Source organism: Symphalangus syndactylus, chromosome 19 (genome assembly GCF_028878055.3).
Source record: "Symphalangus syndactylus isolate Jambi chromosome 19, NHGRI_mSymSyn1-v2.1_pri, whole genome shotgun sequence".
Taxonomy (NCBI): domain Eukaryota; kingdom Metazoa; phylum Chordata; class Mammalia; order Primates; family Hylobatidae; genus Symphalangus; species Symphalangus syndactylus.
The window spans coordinates 40,250,735-40,276,533 of NC_072434.2; the positions used below are offsets into that span (position 1 = coordinate 40,250,735).

At 38.7% G+C, this 25,799-nt stretch overlaps 1 protein-coding gene across 10 annotated transcripts in view; it reads right to left on the reverse strand.

Annotated features, from left to right (window-relative positions):
• Positions 1 to 25,799, reverse strand: part of RGSL1 (regulator of G protein signaling like 1) — a 131,526-nt gene that overhangs the window by 100,406 nt on the left and 5,321 nt on the right. For 6 of the 10 annotated variants that reach the window (XM_055234349.2, XM_055234350.2, XM_055234347.2 and 3 more), the window contains exons 3-7: positions 22,875 to 22,949; positions 21,137 to 21,266; positions 12,146 to 12,250; positions 10,977 to 11,138; positions 8,992 to 9,959 (exon numbers count right to left, since the gene is read on the reverse strand). In XM_055234349.2, the coding sequence (XP_055090324.1) occupies positions 8,992 to 9,959; positions 10,977 to 11,138; positions 12,146 to 12,250; positions 21,137 to 21,266; positions 22,875 to 22,949 (1,440 nt within the window). The remainder of the gene's footprint in view (positions 1 to 8,991; positions 9,960 to 10,976; positions 11,139 to 12,145; positions 12,251 to 21,136; positions 21,267 to 22,874; positions 22,950 to 25,799) is intronic. The other 4 variants (XM_055234351.2, XM_055234356.2, XM_063613811.1 and 1 more) reach the window with 4 other exon arrangements.

Sequence of the window (25,799 nt, forward strand, 5' to 3'; positions counted from 1 at the left end):
TATATATACACACAGATATTATGTATGTATTTTAAAAATTATTTTTAAGCCCTTTATTAAGTGTGATTGACATACAAAAACCTGTAGAAATTTAATGTATACAACTTGATGTCTTTGGAGATAAGTATACACTCATTAAACTGTCATCACAATCAATACTACAAACCTATCCTCCAAAAGTTTCCTCCTGTTCCCTTTGGTTTTGTTTGCTTTTTTTTTCTTTTGTGGTAAAAACACTTAACACAAGACCTATTCTCTCAGTGAATTTTAAGTATACAATATAGAATTGTTAAATGATATTTCATATGTTGTACAGTAAGTTTATCTCTCATGACTGAAACATGGTACACTTTGATCAACACCTCCGTGAAGCCTCTGGCAACTGCCATTCTATTTTCTGCTTCTGAGTTTATCTGATTTAGACTCAACACATAAGTGAGATTATGCAGTATTTATCTTTCTGTGTCTCACTTATTTTAATTAGCATGATGTCCTCTGGGTCTCATCTATGTTGTTGCAAATGGCGGGACTTCCTTCTTTTTAAAGACTGAATAATACTGCATCATATATGCCACATTTTCTTTATCCATTCATCTTTGGATGCTCATTTCAGTTGTTTTCATATCTTGGCTATTGTAAATAATTCTGCAATGAACACGGTAGTGCAGATATCTCTTCAAGATCCATATTTTAATTCCTTTGCATATATCCCCAGAAGTGGGATTGCTGGATCAAAAGGTGATCCTATTTTTCATTTTTTGAGAAACCTACATACTGTTTTCCATACTGGTCACACCAATTTACACTCCCACAAACAGGAATGTAAATTTGGGCATCCAGTGTGAAAAATAGTATGCAGGTTTAGTGTCAGTGTATAGAATCATAACAATTTTTGAATATTGATTTTATCCTGCAACTTTACTGAATTTACTTATTAGTTTTAATAGTTTTTTGTGGTAATTTTAGGGTTATATACATATAAGATCATGTCATCTGCAAACAGAGGCATGATAGTTTTACTTTTTCTATATAGTTTCACTTCTTCCTTTTCTGTTTGGATGCCTTTTATTTTTTATTTTTTGTTTTTCTTGTCTACTTGCTCTGGCTAGGACTTCCAGTATTTTGTTGACCAGGAGGGGCAAGGATGAGGATCCTTAGCTTGTTCTGGATGTTAGAGGAAATGATTTCAGCTTTTTGCCATTGAGTATGATGTTGCAGCAAGCTTTTCATAAATGGCCTTTATTGTGTGGGAGTACCTTCCTTCTATGTGTAATTTTTGAGAGTTTTTGTCATGAAAATATTTTGAATTTTGTCAAGTAATTTTTCTGCATCTATTGAGCTGATCATGTGATTTTTACCTTTAATCTGTTAATGTATTGCATCACAGTGATTGATTTGCATAGGTCAAGCCATCCTTATAACCCAGGGATAAATCTTACCTGGTAATTGTGTATAATTCTTTTAATAGGCTGTTGTATCTGGTTTGCTAGTATTTTTTTCTTTTCTTTTTAAAGACAGCATCTTGCCTGTCACCAGGCTGGCATGCAGTGTCATGAACATGGCTCACTGCAGCTTCAAATTCTTCCAGAAATCCTCCCTTCTCAGCATCCCAAGTAGCTAGGACCACAGGCACATATCACCATGCCCAGATAATATTTTTATCTTTTATAAAGACAGGGTTTTGTCATGTTGCCCAGGCTGGTCTCGAACTCCTGGGCTCAAGCAGTCCTCCCACTTCAGCCTCCCAAAGTGCTGGGGTCACAGGCATGAACCACTGCACCTGGCCATGCTAGTATTTTCTTGTGAATATTTGCATCTGTTTTTCTCAGGGATATTGACCCATGGTTTACTTTTCTTCTTGTGTCTTTGTCTGGCTTTGGTGTCAGAGTTCTAGCCTCATAAATTACTTTGAAAGTGTTCTCTCTCCTTAAATTTTTGGTAAGAGTTTAAGAAGGATTGGTATTAATTATTAAAATATTTGATAGAATTCACCAGTGATGCCATCTTGTCCCTGGTTTTTCTTTTTTGGGAAGTTTATTATTAATTCTTCAGTCTCTTTAACTGTTATTGGTCTGTTCAGGCTTTCAATTTCTTCTCAACTTAGTCATGGTAAGTTGTATGTTTCTAGAAATTTGTTTCTTGTAGGTTGTCCAATTTGTTGGTGTATAAATATTAATAATAGTCTCTTATTATCCTTTTTATTTCTGTGAGAATAAATTGTAACAGCTCTTCTTTCATTTATAAATTTTATTTATTTGAAACTTCTCTCTCTCTTTTTAGGCCTAGCTAACGATTTGTTGGCTTCATTTATTGCTTAAGAAAACAAACTTAGTTTTATGTTTTTAAAAATTGATTTTCTATTCTCCATTTCATTTATTTCTTCTCTAATCTTTATCTTCTTCCTTCTGATAAGTTTAGGTTTAGTTCTTCTTTTTCTGGTTCTGTGAGGTGTAAAGTTATGTGGTTTATTTGAGATTTTTCTTTTTTAATGTAGGCATTTATTGCTATAAACATCCATCTTAGTACTGCTTTTGCTGCATCCCATAAGTTTTGGTATGTTGTTTTTATTTTCATTTGTCTCAAGTATTTTCAAATGCCCTTTTTGACTTTTTTTTTTGAGCTACTAGTTGTTTAAAAGTGTGTTGTTTAATTCTGTGTATTTATAAATTTTCCCATTTTCTATTCTTGATTTCTAGTTTCACTCCATTGCACTTGATAAGAAAAAAACTCGTGGCTAAGTGTGGTGGCTCATGCCTGTAATCCCAGCACTTTGGGAGGCTGAGGGGGTGGATCGCCTGAAGTCAGGAGTTTGAGACCAGCTTGGCCAATGTGGTGAAACCCCGTCTCTAAGAAAAATGCAAAAATTAGGTGGGCATGGTGGCGGGTGCCTGTAATTCCAGCTACTCGGGAGGCTGAGGTAGGAGAATTGCTAGAACCCAGGAGACGGAGGTTGCAGTGAGCCAAGATTGTGCCACTGCAGTCCAGCCTGGGTGACAGAGCGTGACTCTGTCAAAAAAAAAACAAACAAAACACAAACTTGTAATGTTATTTCATTTTATTATTTTAGAGACAGGGTTTCATTCTTTCACCCAGGCTGGAGTGAAGTGGTGTGATCACAGGTCACTGTAACCTTGAATTCCTGGGCTTAAGTGATCCTCCCACCTCAGCCTCCCAAGCAGTTAGGACTACAAACATGTGCCACCACATCTGGCTATGGAATATTTTTAATCTTAAATTTGTTAAGACCTTTTTGTGACTTAGCACATGATCTATTCTGAAGAATATTCATGTGCACCTGGGAAAAATAATTATTCTGTCGCTGTTGAGTAGAAAGTTGTGTATATGACTGTTAGGTCCAGTTGGTTTATGAGGTTGTTCAGTTCTGCTCTTTCTTTGTTCATTTTCTGTCTGTATAATGTATCCATTATGAAAAGTGGGGTGTTGAAGTCTTCTATTAAAGCAACACAATAATAATAGAATATTAAGTTCTTCCTTCTGATCTGTCAATGTTTGCTTTATATATTTAGGTGATGATGTTGGGTGCATATGTATTTATAATTGTTACATCTTCCTATTAAATTGACCCTTTTATCATTATATAATTACCTCCATTGGCTTTTGTGACAGCTTTTGACTTAAATTCTATCTTATCTGATTTAGTATAGCCAAATATGCTTTTTGGGTTACCACTTGCATAAAATATCTTTCTTCAACCTTTCACTTTCAGCCTATCTGTGTTCTTAAATCTATCATGAGTCTTTTGTATCTTTGGATCTTGTGTTTTTATACATTCATCTACTCAATGTCTTTTGATTGCAGAATTAAGATGATTTACATTTAAAGTAATTATTGTTGGGTAAAGACTTACTGTTGCCATTCTGTTAATTGTTTTCTGTTTTGTAGTTCTCCTCTTCCCTCTCTTTCTCTATTACTGTCCTTCCTTTGTGATTTGATTTTTTTTTTGTACTGATATACTTTATTTTCTTTTCATCTGTTAGGTATCTACTATACATTTTTTGTGGTTACCATGAACCTTGCATTAAACATTTTATAGTCATAAATCTGTTTTAAGCTGATAACAACTTAACTTCAATTTCTTTAAGCTGATAACTTCAATTGCATACAAAATTCTACACTTTTCTCCCTACTTGCCATAGTTTACATATTTGATGTCAGCTTTTATTTTTTCTATATTGTGTTTTCATTAACTAATTTCTGTGGTTATAATTATTCTTATGACTTTGTCTTAATTTACATACTAGTGTTCAAAGTGATTTATATACCTTCATCACAATATTACAATATTATGTGTTTGTCCTTATATTTACCTTTAGCAGTGAGATTTATACTTTCATATGATTTTGTATTGTTATTTAGCACCTTTTCATTTCACCTTATTCTTGAAGTTCCTTTAGCACTTTTTGTAAGGCAGGTCTAGTGGTGACAAACTCCTATTTTGTTTGGGAAAGATTTTTTTTAAACACTTCTTCACTCTCAAAGGATAATTTTTCTGGGTAAAGAATTCTTAATTGCCAGTTTTCCTTTTCTTTCTTTCAGCATATTGAATATATCATCCCACTCTCTCCTGGACTACAGGGTTTCTGTTGAGAAATCTGCTGATAGTCTTTTCAAGGCTCCCTTGTATATTACAAGTCACTTTTCCCATTCTTCTTTCAAAATTCTTTGTCTTTGACTTTTAATAATGTATTTATCATATGTCTGAGTATGAACTCTTTAGGTTCAGCTTACTTGGAGATCTTTGAGTTTCAGAAATCTAGGTATCCATTTGCCTCCCTAGATTTGTGAAGTTTCCAGCCATTACTTCTTTAAATAAGCTTTCTTTCCCTTTCTCTCTTGCTTCTCCTTCTGAGACTTCTATGTGTATAATATACACGTAGGTTCACTTGATGGTGTCCCGTAAGTCCTTTAGGTTTTCTTTGCTCTTTTTCATCTTTTTATTTCTGAAATGATCTGTCTTTGATTCATTTCTTTCTTCTGCTTAAAATATAAATCTGTTTTAAGCTGATAACAACTTCAATTACTTTAAGCCTTTGAAGCCTAATCAAGCCTGCTGTTGAAGCTCTTTATTGAATTTTTCAGTTTAGTCATTATATTTGTCAGCTCCAGGATTTCTGTTTGGCTCTTTTATTATGCTTTTTATTTTTTATTAAACTTCTAATTTTATTGATGCATTTTTTTCTGATTTTGTTCATGTTTATCTGTGTTTTCTTAGCACTCATTGAGCTTCTTTAAGATGATTATTTTGGCTGGGCATGGTGGCTCACCCCTGTAATCCCAGCACTTTGGGAAGCCAAGGTGGGAGAATGGCTTAGGACCAGGAGTTGGAGGCTACAGTGAGCTATGATCATGCCATTCCATTTCACTTCAGCCTGGGTGACAGAGTGAGACCCTGTCTCTTAAAAAAAAGGATTATTTTGTTAAACAGTTTAGAAATTCTTTATAAAAAGTACAAGAAAAAAATTTTTAGGATGTTATTTTGAATTATTTGGTCAAGCAGTTTATGGATCTCCATTTCTTTAGGGTCAGGTAGTGAAATGTTATTAATTTCCTTTGGTAACATTACATGTACCTGATTTTTCATGACCCTTGTATCCTTGCACTGGTGTGTGTATACTTGATGGAGCAGTCACCTCTTCTGGTCGTCACAGACTGGTTTTGCCACACACATAAAGGCCTTTGCAATTAGCCAGTTGGAGATTCTGGGCTGGTTAGCTGGCAATGTTTATAGGCAGGCCTACTGTTGGGTTCCGTGAGTAAGGTCATTATGTCTATGGGTGGGTGAAGCTGGAGCTGTACCTGCGGGCAGATGGAGTTAGAGCCTGGTTCAAAGGCAGTTGGGGCAGTCTCAAGGTCTGCAGGTGGTTTGGGTTACAGCTGAGTCCACAGGTGGTCAGGGATAAAGCTGAGGATGCTAGCAGTCTGGAAAAGCCATTGAATGTGGCTGTCTCTCGGTCCGTGGGTGGACAGGGCTGCCTCAGCGTCTTTCATCAGGACTGGGGTTCACAAGCCTGTTATCAGGGTGTGGTTCCTGCTGGATCTCAGGGCAGATGATATTTCCTCTGTGACTGCAGTTGAGTAATGTGGAGCTGGGTCACAGGGCTGCTTCCATGTCTAATGAGATGCAAAGGCATTGGGCCGTTAACAGGGTGTTAGGCAGGCATAGTTTCTGCTAAGACCATGGGAGGGTGAGTCTGGTGGCAAAATTATGGACAAATGATGCTGGAGCTGAGTCCACAGGAGATGAGGCTGATTCTGGATCTGCAGCCAGGATCCTGATTGACAGGCCTGCTACTGGAGGCATGAGACTGCCTTTTCAAAGCAGCTTTCCTTGGTCTTGAACTCCACTGGGGTGGTGGAACCTCTGACATGGGTCCCGAAGCTCATCAAGAGGCACTTTTGTCTGTGGATTGTTGGAAAGTCCATGTTTCTATGGGTGAACAAAAGCTGGGGACCTCCTATTTCACCATATTGCTGATGTCACTCTGAGTATGTATGTATTTAGTGATACGTGCTAAGGAGAAAAATAAAATGGGGATCTGGTTGAAATTTTATATCAAATGGCCAAGGAAGTCCTCACTGAAAAGGTGACTCTTTAATGGAGACCTGAGAGAGTGAGAGACTAAGCCATACAGGTATCTGTATGTTACAGAGCACAGCCAAGCTGGTAGTGTGCCTGGCACAGTTGATGATGAACATGGGGTGGGGGTGGAATAGTAGATAAAGCCAGAGAGGAGAGGTGCCATGCAGATCATGTAGGGCCTTGCTAGATTTATTAGGGACTTTGGATTTTACTGAAAGTAAAATTTTTACTGAAAGTAAAAATCTTCATTGAGACAGCCATCTGTTTTCAAGGTCCTCACTCATTTCCTTTTATTTATTTTCAGTTAAATTACACTATGTTTTGACAGAATCACTGTGGTTGGCATGTAAATGCGTTGATGAGGGGCAAGGGTAGACACCGAGGCATCAGTTAGAAGACAATGGCAATATTATAGGTAAGAGGACAGGGCTTGGGTGAGAGTGGTTGTAACAACGGTGGAAAGGAGTGGTCACTTCTGGATTTCTTAAGGTAGTGCCAACAGGGTTTGCCAATAGACTAGACATGGGTGTAAGACAAAGAGGTGAGTCAAGAATTATATAAAAATGTTTAGTCTGAGTAACTGTGATAGGCCAGTCTTCTCCACATACAAATATCTTCAGTATCTTTGCACCAAGCCCCAAGCAGAAGTATTTGCTGTGAGAATCTGCTGATCCAGAAAGCACAGTCCCAGTCTGAATCTCTGTCCTAAAATGCCTCCACAAAATGCAGAAAGACCACTGTGCTTTAATTAATCAAAAATTGAGCAAAGGAGCACTTTGGCTGTGGATCCATTAGACTGATCTATTCTGAAATTACCTCACTGTACAACCCTGGATAATTATGATATACTGGAAATCATGCCAGACTTAGAGCCAAAAACTCCAGGATTCTGATCCTGGATTATCTACTAGCTAGCTGCATGGCTTTGGGCTAATTCACTTACTCTCTGTGTGACTCACTTCCCTTATCTATACAAGAGAAGCAACAAGACTACTCTGTCTCTTGGGAGTGATAAGAAGCGTAAAGGAGACAATGTGTGTGAACATGCTTTACAAGGTAAATACGTTACAATGCACTAAATAATTTGATTATTTTTATCTATTTGCTCCTCCAGATCTACTTTCTACTATTCTTCACCCTGTTTGTGCCTTGGAAGATTAACCTGTATGAGCCACATCAATCAGTCCCCTTGTCCTCTGTTTGGGTTTATCAGAAGAGGTGTCCTGGTAGGAGGTGGGAAATCAGGAGCAGAGTGAGCTTAGGGTATCTATTTCTCCAATCCCTCCAACCTAGATCACTGTGAACTAGTTATATCCCTCAACTGATGATAACAGCTTCTGCCAAGTAAGTGTCCCACTCCATACAGCTATTTCTCTCCTGGTTCTAGTAATTGCTTCCTGTCCTCAGTTTTTCATACCTAGGAATGACAAAGGTGCCCTGCCCTTACTGACCATATGGTATGACACTATCTCTGTGGTTTCCCCACTGCACCACCCATTCCTTTATGAGTAGTCCCTCTTATTTGTCTCTCATCTGTTACCCAACTTGACTTTACCATTTGCTTTCTGCTAAGAACTTGATAATACAATAGCTATATGATGGGCATCACTCCCTGTGAGTCTTAAGAGTATTCTCTTGCTTTTATCTAATGTTTTGAGATAAAAATAAACTCATTCTAATTGAACATTTCCTTGATGGCTAGTCTAGTAAAAGGAGACCTTGCTTTTCAATACATAATGTTTATAACAGAAATTTAAAAGTTTCCTCATAGAACACTCTGAGGTTCATGGTTTGGGGAGGCTTCATATAACAAGAAAGTGAAGAAGGAATGGACATCAACCACTCCCCACCTCCATTGTACTTTAGAGTTTTTGGCTGATTTGGGAGACGTTGCGAAATTTGTGCCTTAAGACAGCGGTCACCAACCTTTTTGGCACAGGGACCAGTTTTGTGCAAGACAGTTTTTTCCATGAACTTGGGGCTGGGGGGATAATTTCAGAATGAAACTGTTCCACCTCAGATAATCAGGCATTAGATTCTCATAAGAAGGGTGCAACCCAGATCCCTCATATTCACAGTTCACAATACCGTTTGCACTCTAATGCTGCCACTGATCTGACAGAAGATGGAGCTCAGGCAGTAATGCTTCCTTACCCGCTGCTCACTTTCTGCTGTGCGGCGCAGTTCCTAACAGGCCATGGACTGATACAGATTTGTGGCCCAGGGGCTGGGGACCCCTGCCTTAACAGATCAACCAACTTTTCAATATGTAAAGGTTTATGTGGGTAATTATATAGTCACTTAGCCAGTATAGGTGACCAGATGGGATTTTTAGTCAGTTTTGACCTAATTTGCCAGATACTAACTCATTTCTGTGAGGCATGGCCTACCTTGCAAATCTCCTTCTGGGCTTTGGGAATCCAGGGGATCACATCTCCAGAAGGCAATAGTTTCTTCAGGCCCTGAATGGTTTGGGATTTGAGTGGTAAGCATGGACCAATCTGCTCATTTAGGTAGAGCTCGCAGATTCTGTCACCCAGCAAGTGACGAAAGATTGCATTCCCATTCTTTTTGTTATTCACAAGAACACTGAGGAAATGCTGCAGGTCCTGCCAGAGGTCAAGAAGTTGGATCTCCACTTTCAAATTCAGCTTCTTCAGGTAGTTCCGGAAAGGGTTCCCTGCACAGGCATCAGCACACAAGGCCAAGTGGATGTATCCTAAGGAGAAGCTTTGCCTGATGGCCTTCTGAATTGTCATCTTGGAGGAGTGATTGACGATGGGGGTGACAGTCCTCAGGTGGGTAGAGATCTTTGTCTCAAAGAGGCCTTCCATGTGGAGGTGGCTCTTGGCTTTATTCTTCATGCTGGATTTTTTTGCATAATGCATCTCCTTTTCCAGGGAACTGATTCTTGTTTCCTTTGAAGAAGCCATTTTCAGGGAAGGCATTTGTATAACCACCTTCTCTTGAGGGCATGTCTCCTGTAGGGGCATACCAATAGCATCTGGCTTGAGGTCCATTTCCAGAGACCAAGAGTCAGGATCTACCAACTGCCACATCTTCCTCTTGGCTTTCCTGCTTGAGTACCGTTTCTGAAAGTGGTGGCACTTCTTGATGCTCATGTTCAGAGGGAGCCCTCCTACGTGGGTGTAGCACATGCTGTATAAGCGAGTCTCGTACTCTTCCATCAGACTATGGCATGATTCCTCCTTGTCCACGGTCGTCTTGGTGTGGGTGTAAAAGTTGGGAAGCCAGTAGCTCTGGAGTTTGAACAGAGCCACTTTCTGCATGTGGCTCAGGATCTCCCTCCTAGTGGTTGACTGGTTGGGATGCCAGATGGAGATGTTCAGGAGGGACTCTGGAAATAAAACAGAGAAATGATGGGTGAAAATGATGTGATGATGGCAGTGATGATGGTGTTAGAGAGGTTTTTAAATTTTTTCAAATGTCTTTGAGTATAGCATTTTATTAGTTCCTCACACAATCCTGGAGTATGAATAGTTTAAATATAGAGTTGACATATTTTTATGGTTTTCTCAGCACACAGTGATCCCTTTATCTTATTCTCCATAGAAATAAGCCATGTTATGGGATTCCTCTAGTTACTTTTTAGATTATTAAATGTTATTTTAAAGAAAAGCAAAAGCACAAGAAAAACGATTAAGAACAAGAGACATCTACGTCTGAACAGGATTTTTGATGAAGAGGTTTGGACTGGATAAGTAGAACTAGCCCTGATTTTAATGTCGTTAATTCTCAACTACCTATGTGAGTAGAGAGGAGTGTGACTAATCCCAAACAGCACATCTTTTGGAGCACATTTGTATTTGAGTTAGGAATGCCTCATCATCTAATCAATGAACAAACAAATATAAATAAATCTTACGTTCTAGAGAAGAAGTTGGCAAGTTTTTATGTAAAGGGCCAGATGGTAAATATTTTGGCTTTGTAAATCACATAAAATTAGCCCTATGAAAATGTAAAAATGGTCTTAGCTCACAGGCCACACATAGTGCATTTGGCTGGTGGGCTGCAGTTTGTTCTAGAGAATTCCAATTAAAAAAATAAAATTACAAAAGTACATATACTTAAATGTTACAGGTGCCTTTCAAGTATCCTGCCCCAATTCCTCCTCCCTCCTTCCAGCCAGACTTCATGGGCAGGTAGTATCTCAGAGAGAGGCAAGTGCCAGCTTAAGGACAACTGTGTCTTTCAATACTTTCCTGGTTATGGGTTGGGGTTGCTACTAGCCTCTCTGATACATAGAAGATGGAAAGAAGGTGGGGTTTCCTGCAAAGAAGGAGACTGGGGATTATCAGACACTGGATTTACTTTTTTGTTGCATCCCCCCAAAAATATGCTTTATAATTCTTACTGATGTTCATGTTACAGAGGGTTACCACCCTGGAGCCCTCCTGCAGATGAGTGGCCCTCAGCATGAGGAGGAGGGACAGGTAGTAGTCTCTCACTTCCAGGTCCATCTCATCTATGCTCAGGATCTTCTCAGCAAGGATCCAGAAATCCACCAATTCTTCACCTACGGGTGAGACAGAAGAGGCACAGAGCTATACCCTAGTTTTGCCCCTTTGGTGGTTGCAGCTGGGTGAATCAGCTGACATCCCCCACCAGCCTGTTCCACTGCATCAATCATCATTCCTGGTGATTGGTTCAAGGTATCATCTCTAGAAAAGTTCTACTGTGGGGGAGAATTGGAGGCATGGGGAGAAGAGGCTTAATGCATGGGAATCCTTTGACTTTTTGTTGCTGGTGTTAGATAAACCATCACTGTAGGGAAAACTGCAAAACTCTCGGGGTGGATTATGAAATAATTAAATTTTGTCCAAAAAAATGAAGATTGGGGGAAAAACCACATGGACTGAGAATGATCATGGACTGAGAATGTCCTGCAGAAGGACACTGGAGCCAAAAGATGCCAAAGACTACATTCCCTTTTGTTAAAACTTGGCCAAGCCTGAACTCTGAGTGGCAAGGTGAAAGATGTAGTCCATCTAGTTCTTCCCTACCTGCTCCCTGGAGATCCAGGATTTCACCCTTAAAATTAGGGCTAGGGCCTGGGTGAAACTTAATGTTGTTGAGCTGGAGTGTCAGCCAGGGCCAGCTACCAGCCTCCCAGAACCCAGTAACTATGGACCCAATAGAACAGAAGCCAGTGTTCCCATCACTCCCACTACAGGGATTTGTTTACATGTTCCTTGTCTGTCTCCCCACCAAAATGGCAGCTTTGTGAAGCAGGGACTTATGGCTCTTGTTCACCTTTGTAACCCAACCTACCAGCACAGTGGCTGCCACATAGTGGTGCTCAATGACATTGTTGAATGAATGAATAAATTAGTAAAAGGGACTCTGACTACTTTTCCCTTAACCTACGCTATGGACCTCAGTTTTCAAAGATTTTTATCCAAATCTCATTATTAAACATTTTTATATGCACCACAGACACACATAACTGTTAACTGGGGCTTAGGGCAAACTGAAAACCATTAGGAACTTGCAAAAGCCCCAGGAACAACCCCAAGAACCCACCTGCACTGCCTGTGAGGTAGGAATAGAAGCGCCACATCCCTCTGACCCCACCAATGCATTTCTGGAGTAGCCACTGGTCTGCCTTTTTCCATCTCATCATCTTGGCTGCCAGGAAAATTCCACCGTAAGAGAGAGAAAATGAACTTTTCCCCGGCCCCTCTCCCAACCTTGCACACTGCCAGACCCCCATTTGTTTAGTGTGGTGAGGACAAATTGTGACCAGTTAGATGAGCAGGGTCCGGATTATGTGGTACTTTTGAAGCTAGGCACCATCTGGTGACATGTGTTAAGGTTCATGGGAGGGACCCACAAGCATGCACACAATTCACATAAACACCCTCCAACCAAAGCCCCTTCCTTTCTACAGTCTCAACCTGACAGGGACTTTGCCCTTAGTGTGCATTTTAATCCAACTTTACCTATATATATATATTGAAGGGCGTTAGTTGAATATAGCAGGTGATTTCTTACAACATTTTGCTCTGTGAATGCTCCTGGGTGAAACATATTCAGTTTGCCTGGGGTGAAACATATTCAGTTTCCTTTGGCTAGTGAGCCAAAAGTTACTAATTCAACTTTAGATAAAAATTTTATTCATTCATTCTTTCAATACATGTTTATTAAATGCCTACCAAGTATCAGGTACCAATATAGGTACTTGATATACATCAGCAAACAGAACAAAAAATCCCTGCCTCCAAGGAGTCTATATTCTTGTGAAGGAGACAGGCACACAATAAGCATAATAAATAAGTACATTATCTAGTGAGGTTGAAGGTTATAATCAGAATAGAAAAAAAAGTGGAGCAAGATAAAATAAACTGATAGTGCTTCAAAGAGGAGACAAGATTTGTACAAAGAGTTGAGGAGGTGAGAGAGGGAGCCATGTGAGTATCTAGGGAAAGAGCATTCCTGGTAGAGGAAAAAGCCAGTGCAAAGCCTTTAAGTGGAAATGTGTCCAGCATGTTTGAGGAACTGCAAGGAGGCCAATGTGACTGGAATGGAATGAGTGAGGGGAGGGAAGTAGAAGGAGACGAGGTAAGAGAGGAAGTGGGGCCAGTTCTCTAGGATCTTGAAGGTCACTGTAGGGGTATTGAATTTCTCACTGACACAGGAGTCATTGGTAGTATTGGGGGTGTTGAGAAGCAGTGCAGACAGTGAGAAAAGGAGTAATATGATCTGAAATACATTTTTTCCAATATTTTCATTGTGGGAGAGTACATATAACATAATGTTTACCATCTTAACTATTTTTAAATGTATGGTTTAGTGGCATTAAATGTATTAATAATTTTGTACAACCATCATGATCATCCACCTCCAAAATTCTTTTCATCTTGCAAAACTGAAACTCTTTATTCATTAAACAGTAACTCCCTATTTCCCCGCTCCTCCCACCTCTTGACAACCACCATTCTACTTCCTTTCTCTATGACTTTGACTATCCTAAGTACCTCATATAAGTGAAATCATATGGTATTTGTCTTTCTGTGACTGGCTTACTTCAATTTGCATGTCTTCAGGTTTTATTCATGTGGAAGTCTGTCATAATTTCCTTTTTATGGCTGAATAATATTCCATTGCATATATATATATATCTATATATATCTCACATTTTGCTTATCCGTTCATCCATTGATGGTTTCTTGGACTGTTTCCACACTTAACTATTGCAAATAATGCTCCTATGGAAATGGATGTACAAATATCTCTCCAGACCCTGCTTTCAATTCTTTTGAGTATATACTCAGAAGTTAAATTGCTGGACCATATGGTAATTCTATTTTTAGTTTTTGAGAAACCTCCATGCTATTTTCCAGTTTGTACCATTTTACAGTCCCACCAACAAATGCAAAAGAGTTCCAATTTCTCCACATCCTCACCAGTGCTTCTTATCTTGTTTTTTTTGGTACAAAATGGGTGTGTGATGGTATCTCATTATAGTTTTATTTGTGTTTCCCTAATGATTAGTCATGTAGAGCATCTTTTCATGTTCTATTGGCTATCTGTATATTTTCTTTGGAGGAATGTTTTGTTTAATTTTTTCCCTATTTTTGAATCATGTTGCTCTTTGTTGTTGTTGTTGAGTTTTAGGTGTTCTCCATATATTCTGGATATCAATCCTTTCTCAGATATATGATTTTGAAGTATTTTCTTCCATTCTTTAGGCTGCCTTTTTACTTTTGATAGTATCTTTTGATGCACAAATTTTTTAATTTTTTTGAAGCCCAATTCTTTGTTGTTGCTTCTTCCTTTCCTGTCATATCCAAGACATCACTGCCAAATCCAATGTTGTGAAGATTTTGCCCTCCGTATGTTTTTTCATGAGTTTTACAGTTTTATGCCTTAAATTTAGGTCTTCAATCCATTTTGAGTAAATTTTCATATATGGTGATATGTAAGGGTCCAATTTCATTATTTCACATGTGGACATCCAGTTACCCAGGACCGTTTGTTGAAAAGATGGTCCTTTCCCCATTGAATGGTCTTGGCACTCTTGTCAAAAATCATTTTACCATATATGTAAGGGTTTATTTCTGGGCTTTTTATTCTATTCCATCTTTCCATATGTCTGCATTTGTGCCACCACACTGTTTTGATTGCAATAAACTTGTAGTTAAGTTTTGAAATCAGAAGGTGAGTCCTCCAGCTTTTTTGAAATTTTTTTCAAAATTGTTACGGCTGTTTGGAGTTCCTTGGAAATTTTAGGATTGACGTTTCTATTTCTGCAAAAGATGTCATTGGGATTTTGATAGAGATTGCATGAATCTGTAGATTGTTTTGGGTTGTATTGGCATGTTAACAACATTTTTTCCAATCCATAAACAAACATGGGAGGCGTTTATGTCTTCTTTAATTTTTTTCGGCAATGTTTTGTAGTTTTTATTGTGAAAGTCTTTCACCTCCTTAAGTGAATTCCTAAGTATTTTATTCTTTTTAATGCTATTGTTTAATGAAATCGTTCCTATAATTTTCCTTTCAGATTGTTCATTGTAAGTGTATGGAAGTGCAACTGATTTTTTTTTTTTTTTGTCGACTTTGTATCCAGCTACTTTGCTGGATTGATTTCTTAGTTCTAACAGTTTTTTTATGTGTGGAATCTTTGGATTTTTCTACAAAATACTACATTATCTGCAAATGAAGATCATTTGACCTTTTCCTTTCCAATTAAGATGTCTCTTATTTTTCCTTCTTGTTTTGGCCGAATTGCTCTGGTGAGAGTTTCCAGTATGGTGTGAAATAGAAGTAGTGAAATCAGGCATTTCCTATTCCTGATCTTAGAGGAAAAGCTTTCAGTTTTTTGTCATTGAGTATGATGTTCACTGCGGGTTTTTCTTATGTAGCTTTTATTATATTTAGATAGTTTCTTCTTAATCCTAGTTTGTTGGATTTTTTTTTTTCATCAAATGGTGTTGTATTTTGTTAAATGCTTTTTCTGCATCTATTGAGATGATTATGTAGTTTTCTTCTTTCATTCTGTTAATGTGGCATATTACATTCATTCATTTTTGTATATTGAGGCATCCTTGCATTCCAGGAAAAAAAAAATCCCTTTTGGTCATGGTGTTTAATCCTTTTAATATATTGTTGAATGTGGTTTGCTAGTATTTCATTGCAGACTTTTGCATCAATGTTCATCAGGAATATTGGCCTATACCTTTATTTTCTTATAGTGCTTTGTTTGGCTTTAGTATCAGGGTAATGCTGGCCTCAAAGAAGGAGTGAGAAAGTGATCCTGCCTCTTCAATCTTTTGCAAAAGTTTAAGAGGAATTAGTATTAATTCATCTTTAAGTGTTTGGGGTATAACTCACCAGTAAAACCATCAGGTCCAGGACTTTTCTTTGTCAGGAGATTTTAGATTACTGTTTTAATCTCTTTGCTAGTTATAGGTCTACTCAGATTTTCTTTTTTATTATTATATTTTAAGTTCTAGGGTACATGTGCACAACATGCAGGTTTGTTACATATGTATACATGTGCCATGTTAGTGTGCTGCACCTGTTAACTCGTCATTTACATTAGGTATATCTCCTAATGCTATCCTTCCCCTCTCCCCCCACCCCATGACAGGCCCTGGTGTGTGATGTTCCCCTTCCCGTGTCCAAGTATTCTCATTGTTCAATTCCCACCCATGAGTGAGAACATGTGGTGTTTGGTTTTTTTGTCCTTGCAATAGTTTGCTGAGAATGATGGTTTCCAGCTTTATCCATGTCCCTACAAAGGACATGAACTCATCCTTTTTATGGCTGCATAGTATTCCATTCTACTCAAATTTTCTATATCTTTTAATTTAGCATTGGTAGATTTTGTGTTTCTAGGAATCCTTCTATTTCATCTAGGCTACCAAAGTTGTTGGTGTACAATTGTTCAGCGTACTCTTCTATAATCCTTCTTATTTCTGTAGAATTGATAGTAATGTCCCCACTTTCATTTTATTATTATTATTATTTTAAGATAGGGTCTTGCTCTGTTACCTAGGCTGGAGCGCAGTGGCATATCAAACTCCTCATTACAGCCTTAAACTTCTGGGCTAGAGCAATCCCCCTGCCTCAGCTTCCCAATTAGCTAGAACTCATTACAGCCTCATTACATTACATTAATGTAATTAATGTAATTACTTTACAGCCTCAAACTCCTGGGCTCAAGCAATCCTCCTGCCTCTGCTTCCCAATTAGCTAGAACTACAGGTGCATGACACCTGTATGGACTTTTTATTTTTATTTTTTGTGGATACTGGGTCTCATTATGTTGCCCAGGCTGGTCTTGAACTTGTGACCTTAAGCAATCCTCTCATCCTGGCTTTGTAGAGTTCTGGGATCACAGGCATGAACCATCATGCCCAGACTCATTTTGAATTTAGTGATTTATAGTCTTTTTTAGTAATTATTAAGTCTTCTCTTTTTCTTTTCTTTTTTTTCTTCTGAGACAGAGTCTTGCTCTGTCACCTAGGCTAGAGTGCAGTGGCATGATCACAGCTCACTGCAACCTCCGCCTCCCAGGTTCAAGTGATTCTCCTGCCTCAGCCTCTCGAGTAGCTGGGATTACAGGAGTGAGCCACTGCACCCAGCCAGTCTTCTTATTTCTTAATCCACTTAACTAAAGGTTTATTTTGCTGACTTTTTCAAAGGACCAATTTGTGATCTCATTGATTTTCTCTATTTCATTGTTATTTGCTGTAATCTTTATTATTTATTTTCTTCTGCTAGCTCTGGGTTTGATTTGCTGTTCTTTTTCTAGAGCCTTAAGTTGTAAAGTTTGTTATTTGAGATTTTTCTTTTTAAAATGTAAACATTTGTAGCTATAAATTTTCCCATTAGCACTGCTTTTATTTTATCACATAAGTTTTGTTATGTTTTCATTTCCATTTATCTCTAAGTATTTTCTAATTTCCCTTGTAATTTTTTCTTTGATCCATTGTTTAATACTGTGTTAATTTCCACAATTTTGTGAATTTTCTACTTTAACTTCTGTTATTTATTTCTAATTTCATCCTTTTGTGGTCAGAGAAGATACTTTGTATGCTATCTTTTAAAATCTGTTGAGAATTTCTGGCCTAATATACAATCTATCCTGGAAAATGTTCCATGTGCACTTGAGAAGAATGTGTATGCTACTGGTGTTGAGTAGAGTGTCCTGTATATGTCTTTTAGATCTAGCTAGTTTAATGTATTGTTTAAGTCTCTATTTCCTTACCTATCTTCTGTCTTACTATTCTATTTATTATTAAGAGTGGGGTATTGAAGTCTCCAATGATTATTTTAGGATTGTCTATTTTCTCTTTCAGTTCTGTCCATTTTTGCTTCATACATTTTGAGGGCCTATCATTAGGTGTGTGGATGTTTATAGTTGTTACATCTTGATATGTTGAACCTTGCATTAAAAAGTAATATCCTTCTTTGTCTCTTGTAAACTTTTTTTAAAATTTAAAGTCTATTTTGGAAGGAGAGGGAAGTCTATTTTTTGTAGGATAAAAATAAATTAATTAAATAAAGTCTATTTTGTCTGATATCATTATAGGCAACCCTGCTCTCTTTTGGTTACTATTTACAGGGAATATTTTTTCCATCCATTCACTTTCAGTCTATGTCTTTGACTCTAAAGTGAATCTCTTACAGACAGCATGTAATTGGATCTTGCTTTAAAATTTATTCTGCCAATTTCTGTCTTTTTATTGGAGAGTTTAATCCATTTACAGTTAAAGTAATTTACTATTAAGAAGAAACTAATGTCATTCTGCTGTTTGCTTTCTATACACTTTATAGCTCTTTTGTTCTGCATTACCATGATTATTGTCTTCTTTTGTGTTTAACTGATTTTTTGGTAAAACATTTAAATTCCTTTGTCATTTCCTTTTGTGTAAATTCTGTAGCTATTTTCCTTGCAATTATCATGAAGATTACATTTAACATTGTAAGTTTATAACACTCTAAGTTGATTTATACCACCTTAATTTCAGTCACATACAAAAACTTTGCTTCTTTGACAGCTCTGTCTCCCCCTTTTGCTTGTTGATGTCACAGAATTACATTGTGTTCCCCAAAATATAAACTAATAATTAATTAACATGCATTAATATCTTAAATTATGTGGAAAACAAAATTTAATGTGGAGTTACCAACCAAAGTTACAATAATACTATCTTTTAGACTAGTATTCTTGTAAAACATATATTAATTTCTTAAATCTTAAAAAAGTGCAGTTATAAATCATTACAATGATGATAGCTTTTAAATATTATTTTTATTATTATTTTATGACGTTAGAATTATATTTATTTTTGTTGAGATCTTTACTACATATGGCTTCAAGTTACTGTCTAGTGTTCTCTTATTTCACCCTGCAGGACTCTCTTGAGCATTTCTTGCAGGAAAGCTCCCTCAGCTTTTGTTTATCTGGAAATATCTTAATTTCATCCTTGCTTTAGAAGGACAGTTTTATTGAATATAGGATTCTTGGTTATTTTTTTTCTTTTAGAACATTGAATATATCAAACTACTGCCTGCTGGACTCCACAGTTTCTGATGAGAAATCTGCTTATAATCTTATGAAGATCCCTTGTAAAGTGATGAATGATTTCTCTCTCTCTCTTACGGTTTTCAACATTCTTTCTCTGTCTTTGGCATTCAAGAGTATAATATGTCTTGGTGTGGATCTCTTTGAGTTCATCTTACTTGGAGTTCATTGGGCCCTTTGTTGTCTATATTCATGTATTCCATCAGTTTGAGAGGTTTTTAGCCATTATATATTGAAATATTCTCTTTGCACCTTTCTTTCTCTACTCTTTTTCTAGACTTCCATAATGTGTGTGTGTGTTGGCCTGCTTAATGGTGCCCCACAAGTCCCATCAAGGGGCTCTGTTCAGTTTTCTTTAAACTTCTTTCTTTCTGTTCCTCAGATTAAATAGTTTCTACTGTGCTATCTTCAGGTTTATGGATTCTTTCTTTTGCCTGCTGTAATCTGCCTTTAAATCTTTCTAGTAGATTTTTCATTTTAGTTTTGCTTTTCAGCTACAGAATCACTTTTGTTTTTTTAAGGTTTTTCTCTGTATTAATATTTCCATTTTGTTCATTTATCACTTTCCTGACTTTCTCTACATCTTTCTTTAGTTCTTTGACCATATTTAAGGCAGTTGTTTTAAAGTCTTTATCTAGTAGATCTGCCCTCAGAACTCTCTCAAGGACAGCTTCTTTAGGTTTATCTTTATTTTCTTAAATTCGACATGCTTTCCTCTTTGTGTGCCTTCTGAATTTTTTGTTGTTGTTGTTGTTAAAAACTGAATATTTAAACCTAATGATGTGTTAACTCTGGAAATCAGATTCCCTCATTTTCACAGAGTTTGCTGGTGTTTTTTTTGTTGTTATTATTTTTGGTTTTTTTTAAATTGCTATTGTAGGATATCTCTGTGCCAAGAATTGGCCTGAGGTGTAAACTTGTCTTCCTATATCTTTTCTGAGCCTGCAACTTTCTTTAAGCATAGGCAGTTACTTTCTAATTTTCTCCATATATGCAGTTGTTTTTGAATGTCCTAATCCTTAAGATCTGCCTCCCAAAAGGAAAAAAAAGAAAATGAAGAAGGGGGAAGATGTCAGCTCTGTAAATCCCCTAAAAGTCGCTTCAGCTAGAGGGAGAGGGGCTTACAACAATGGGAAGGTACAACAACAATGACTGCCCACGTCTGTCTGTACTTCTGTGATCAGAAGCAGCAATCAGAGCACAGATCCTTAATATTTGGAAGACAAGGTTCTTTTTGCCCACCCTGGCTCCTGTAAGCTGCCCCAGGAACATGTGCACAACTGTGTGCCATGGGGCTGGGGTTGAGGGTGAGTAGCTGCTACTGTGCAAAGAGCTGAAACTGAAGGAGATCAACTACAATTTACTGTCTAAACTTTCCCCTGAATGTTGCAAGCTTCAGTAGATTCTAGAGTTTCAAAATATTTACATCATATAGATTCTGCCAGTGCAATTGTTGCCTGGATGAGGAAACAGATTCCTAGTGCTTTCTATTTCATCATCTTCCTAGGAGTCCCTCCAGCACCACCACCAATTACTTTTTAAGAGTCTCACTCTGGCTTCTATGAGCAAGAGAGCAAGAGTAAAAGCAAGTAGACAAATTAAGAGATGATTTCATTAACTAGGTAAAAAATTCTGCTGGCTTAAACCAGATGGTAGTAATGAAGGTGGTGAAATCTGTTGGTTCTAGATTAGGCAATTTTACCATGTTCTGCAGCCATCATTAATTTTCTCATTTCTGGCTACAGTGAGATAAACAGCCCAGTCTGTCAGACTCCTGCATATTTCTCTTGATAACCAATATTTCAGGCTAAGAGTTTACCTATTGCCATAACATGGGCTGGGCTATGCACATATCTATAAATTCAGCCAATATTTATACCTTACTATAGTACTGACCTGCATAAGATCATTATGAAATGTGACTTCCTATATTTCTGCACACACACACACACACACACACGCACACCAATGCTTACCTCCTTCTGGGGACTTAATGAAACTGATGAGCTCCTGACAGAGAATGTAATGGAAACACAAATTTGTTTTACAGAAGAAAGGTAATCGGTATTTTTCCAACCAGGTCAATAACCCTTTGTATTTGGCAATCTAGAGTCAAAGCAAAATAGAAACAAAAATGCTAAATGAAACTGAACTGCTAAAAAAAATACAACTTAGTAAAGGGCAACTAATCGCCTCACACTTGCAGTGTCTGGCCAGAAGGAGAGGTGTGTTGATTAAAAATAATTTCTATAAACCTGGAACCTGGACTTAAAAAAAAGAAGTATCAAAGAGGAGCAGAGGCTTGCAAAGAAGTAAGTGGATCGGTAGAAAATAAAAAGCTTGATCTTTCATGAAAAAATTCTTTCTTATCCCTGAGTGAAGTTGTTAAAGAAAACATCTAAGTCTTGCTTGACAGAAGAAAAGCAGAAAAGATTTGGGTCTGTGATGTCAGATCATAACTCTATTCAACTTGCTTCTTTGTAAACACACTCGTAATTTCTAACAAACTCCTAACCCCTATCAATTACACTACATGTACAAAAACAAAGATTCACATATAACATCATTTAGAATACAGGATATATTCCTGAAGGATCAAGGCACAGAGAAAGGAGGTAATGTTTTTCAGCTTTCAGGGTTATCCTTAGGAAATCAAATGTAAGCATTAGAATAGAATGTCTCTTCTCAACTCTCCAGAACTCATGGAAAGAAAAACCTTGCTGTTATCAGGGTTTAGAGTGGTCTTTCTGATCCTATATGCCCCCTTGTAGGGGATGTGGAAGCCATTAGTAAGTCTAAGGTCTACATAGTGGAAAAGGAAAACAGGCGTGGGGACAAGGGGAAAAATAAGAAAAAAGAAAAAGAGCATAAAGAAAAAATTGGGAGAAAAACATCCCTCTGGAGAATAGTCGAGTAGTCATTAGAAATGGCAGAGAAGCATCTTATTTTGATCTACATCTGATAATGCATACTGACAATAATTATGTGGCCCATGGGCTGCCACTTCCCATCCCACACCCATCGCAGACATTGCCAGTCAATTCCCACACTCTTTCTTGCTCAGATGTGCCCTTAAAGTTCTTCTCAGCACAGTTTCCCAAGTGTCTAACCTATCACGGTAGATGTGAGAATCCCATTTCCTAACTATGGACTGGAATATAATGGAAAGAATTCACCAGCAATTGCTTGGGATAAGAGGTAAAAAATGTAAAAAGGAGAAATGTAGACCTGGATTGATGCTGTCTGTTCTACTCACCTGCTTTACAGTTTCTCCTATAGTTACCCTCTGGACCTCCTCTTTTTCTCCCTCTCCCAATTCACATTTCAAATAGTTCCCTCAGGCCAGGCACGGTGGCTCAGGCTTGTAATCCCAGCAATTTGGGAGGCCGAGGCAGGTGGATTGCTAGAGCTCAGTAGCTCAAGATCAGCCTGGGCAACATGGTGAAACTCCGTCTCTACCAAAAATACAAAAAATTAGCCGGGCATGGTGGCATATGCCTGTATGATCCCAGCTACTTGGGAGGCTTAGGTGGGAGGATTGCTTGAGCCAGAGAGGCAAAGGTTGCAGTGAGCCAAGATCGCACCACTGCACTACAGCCTGGGTGACAGAATGAGACCCCATCTCAAAAACAAAAACAAATTAACAACAAAAAACAATTATAGTTCCCTCATTCTCCCACCCTAAACTCTCTACCGCTGAAGAATTTTACTCACCAAGTTACAAGGTATTTCTGGCCACAAGCTCCACTGTGAATTTTCAACAGTATAAAATGGTGTCTGACCAAAAACCTGCAAAAGAAAGCTAGGAAACAGTCAAGGGAGTTGAGCTTCTCTTCATATATATGACACAGTCCATCTACAGCCACAGAGGAAGGGAGGTTCCATGGCTCTTTTATTTCAAGGGACATTAATTCTTAAATTTATTCTACTGCATCAACTTGCCCTGCACACATGCAAACAAGCTCTAAACAGACTGAATTGCAAGATTCATTTATCTTTTGGCTCCACCATGCCCCAACCTGGGAGCTATCTTTCCTGTGGAGCCTGAGCCGACCTGAGAGCTATTTGCTTGTGTGCAAAGGCCAAGGCCCATGATATTAGAACGTATTTACTTTGTGTATTCAGTATTCACTTTTCTCCCTGGACTTAGCAAATGTCTAAAACGTTTTCCCAGTGAAAAATAGCTTTGGGTTTACCTAAACTGGAGAAGACAGAGAGGACCAAAGATGCGGAGACTGGGGATACAAATTACATAGGGAGGCATTGACAGTGTCCAAAATTGATAATGTAATTCTAGGATACCATCCCCTTTTGTCATGGAAAAGAGACTGTCACCTGGGCAACCACCTTTGAAATGGATGGGAAAGGACTTCTATGTTTACAGGTATGTAAACTTAAGCAGTCTCACCATGGGCAACAAAATGTCTTCAAAGTGTCCCAGAAGTATTTGCAGAAAACTAGAGGGGCTGAAGCTCCAATTCTTGGCTGAACTCTCAGCACTTCACGTCAGTCTGACCATCTCCCCAAGATGAACAGCCTCACACTTTTGTTAGTCTATGGCCCTCTTCCCTCAATCCCATTTGTCCCTTGTCACACTGGCTGTGAGGTGCTGAAGGAAGGTGATGTTGCTGTCTGCATGTTACAATTATAAGTCTGTAAAGGAGACTCAGTCCTTAGGGATCTCTCTCTGCTCTGCACTCAGTGTGTAACACAACACACCCTGAGTGGTGTGTTAAGCTACCTTTAAGGAGTGGCAGTAGGACTGTGAAGTTGTGAGATTATGTGGGAGTGGGATTTGGAAGCAGTTTCACTACCCGACATTTATACCATAGAGGGCACAGGCTAATGTGGAAAACACATCAGGCCTGGAGCCAGCAGACCTGGTCAGCTCCTAGAACTGCCCGAGATTCACTGTGTGATCTTAGGCGTATCATTTAACTTTTGTTTTTGTTTTTGTTTTTGAGATGGAGTCTGGCTCTGTCACCTTTGCTGGAGTGCAGTGGCAGGATCTTGGCTCACTGCAACCTCCACCTCCCGTGTTCAAGCGATTCTCCTACCTCAGCCTCCCTAGTAGCTGGGATTACAGGCATGTGCCACCACGCCTAGCTAATTTTTATATTTTCGGTAGAGACAGGGTTTCACCAAGTTGGCCAGGCTGGTCTTGAACTCTTGACCTCAAGTGATCCGCCTGCCTCGCCCTCCCAAAGTGCTGGGATTACAGCAAATCATTTAACTTCTGAGATCCGTTGGTAAAAAGGGAAAATACTTCCTACTGCACACGGTGACTATGAGAATTAAGTGGTAGAAATTTGTAAACTTAAGGAGTATTCAACATGAACTACTACTGCTGTCTTTCTTTATAGGCCACAGCTGCCTAAGTGGCCAGGACTTTCTTATACTCTTGGCTGGAACTCCCCTCCCCACATCACTCTCTGTTTCTAGAACATTATTGTGAATTGTTTTAATTGTGTTGGTGAATTGACTGATTAACGGGTCTTATGATTACTTCTTGGTCGGGCGTGGAGGCTTACGCCTGTAATCCCAGCACTTTGGGAGGCTGAGGCAGGCAGATCATCTGAGGTCTGGAGTTTGAGATCAGACTGACCAACATGGAGAAACTCCGTCTCTACTAAAAATACAAAAAATTAGCTGGGCGTGGTGGTGCATGCCTGTAGTCCCAGCTACTTGGGAGGCTGAGGCGGGAGAATCACTTGAACCCAGAAGGTGGAGGTTGCAATGAGCTGAGATTGTGCCACTGCACTCCAGCCTGGGCAACAAGAGCAAAATCTGTCTCAAAAAAAAAAAGATTACTTCTGAAACCTTTATTAAGACAGTGGCAGAGACAATAGTAAGAGTGAGAAACACATAAAAGACCCACTCTCAGAGAGGCCTTTTCCTTATCCTCGTTTTAATCCTGTTGCCTGACACCACCATCCATCCAAGCACCCAAGCCTGTTACCCTTGCTTCCTTTCTTCCTGTTACCACCTTGCCTAACATTTAAACAGTGACATGGTTCTATATTTTGTTTTGTTAACAGTCTCCTCTACTTATCCCATCCTCCTCTCCCCTTTCCCTTTAGACCCTCATTACTTCCCACCTAGATGATTGAAACAACCTCCTAACCCCTTTCCCTTCCTCCATTAAGGTCTCCTGCCCACCCATTGGCCAGACCTCTGCAGAGTAGTTTTCTCAGATGAAAGCCTGAACATGTTACTCTTTTACTTCAAATCCTTCGATGGCTCTCTAACGCCTTAGGGTAATGTCCAAACTCCTAGGCATAGTTTGCCTGATCTCCAGGGCTTGGCACAGCCTGCCTGTGCAGCTTATCTCTTGTGGCGTCTCACCCTCACAACCGTTCTTCAGCCTTCCTGAGTTACTTACAATTTGCCCCAAAGTGTCAAAAGATTGTATTCTTTGGTGCCTTTACTTTCTCTGTTCTGTCTATAATGCTTTTGCTTTTCTTGCTACTCACTCCCTAGACTTTTCCTCCTATTTTTATTCTTTTTTTTTTTTTTTGAGGTGGAGTCTCGCTCTGTCACTTAGGCTGGAGTGCAGCGGTGCAATCTCAGCTCACTGCAACCTCTGCCTCCTGGGCTCAAGTGATTCTCGTGCCTCAGCCTCCCAAGTGGCTGGGACTA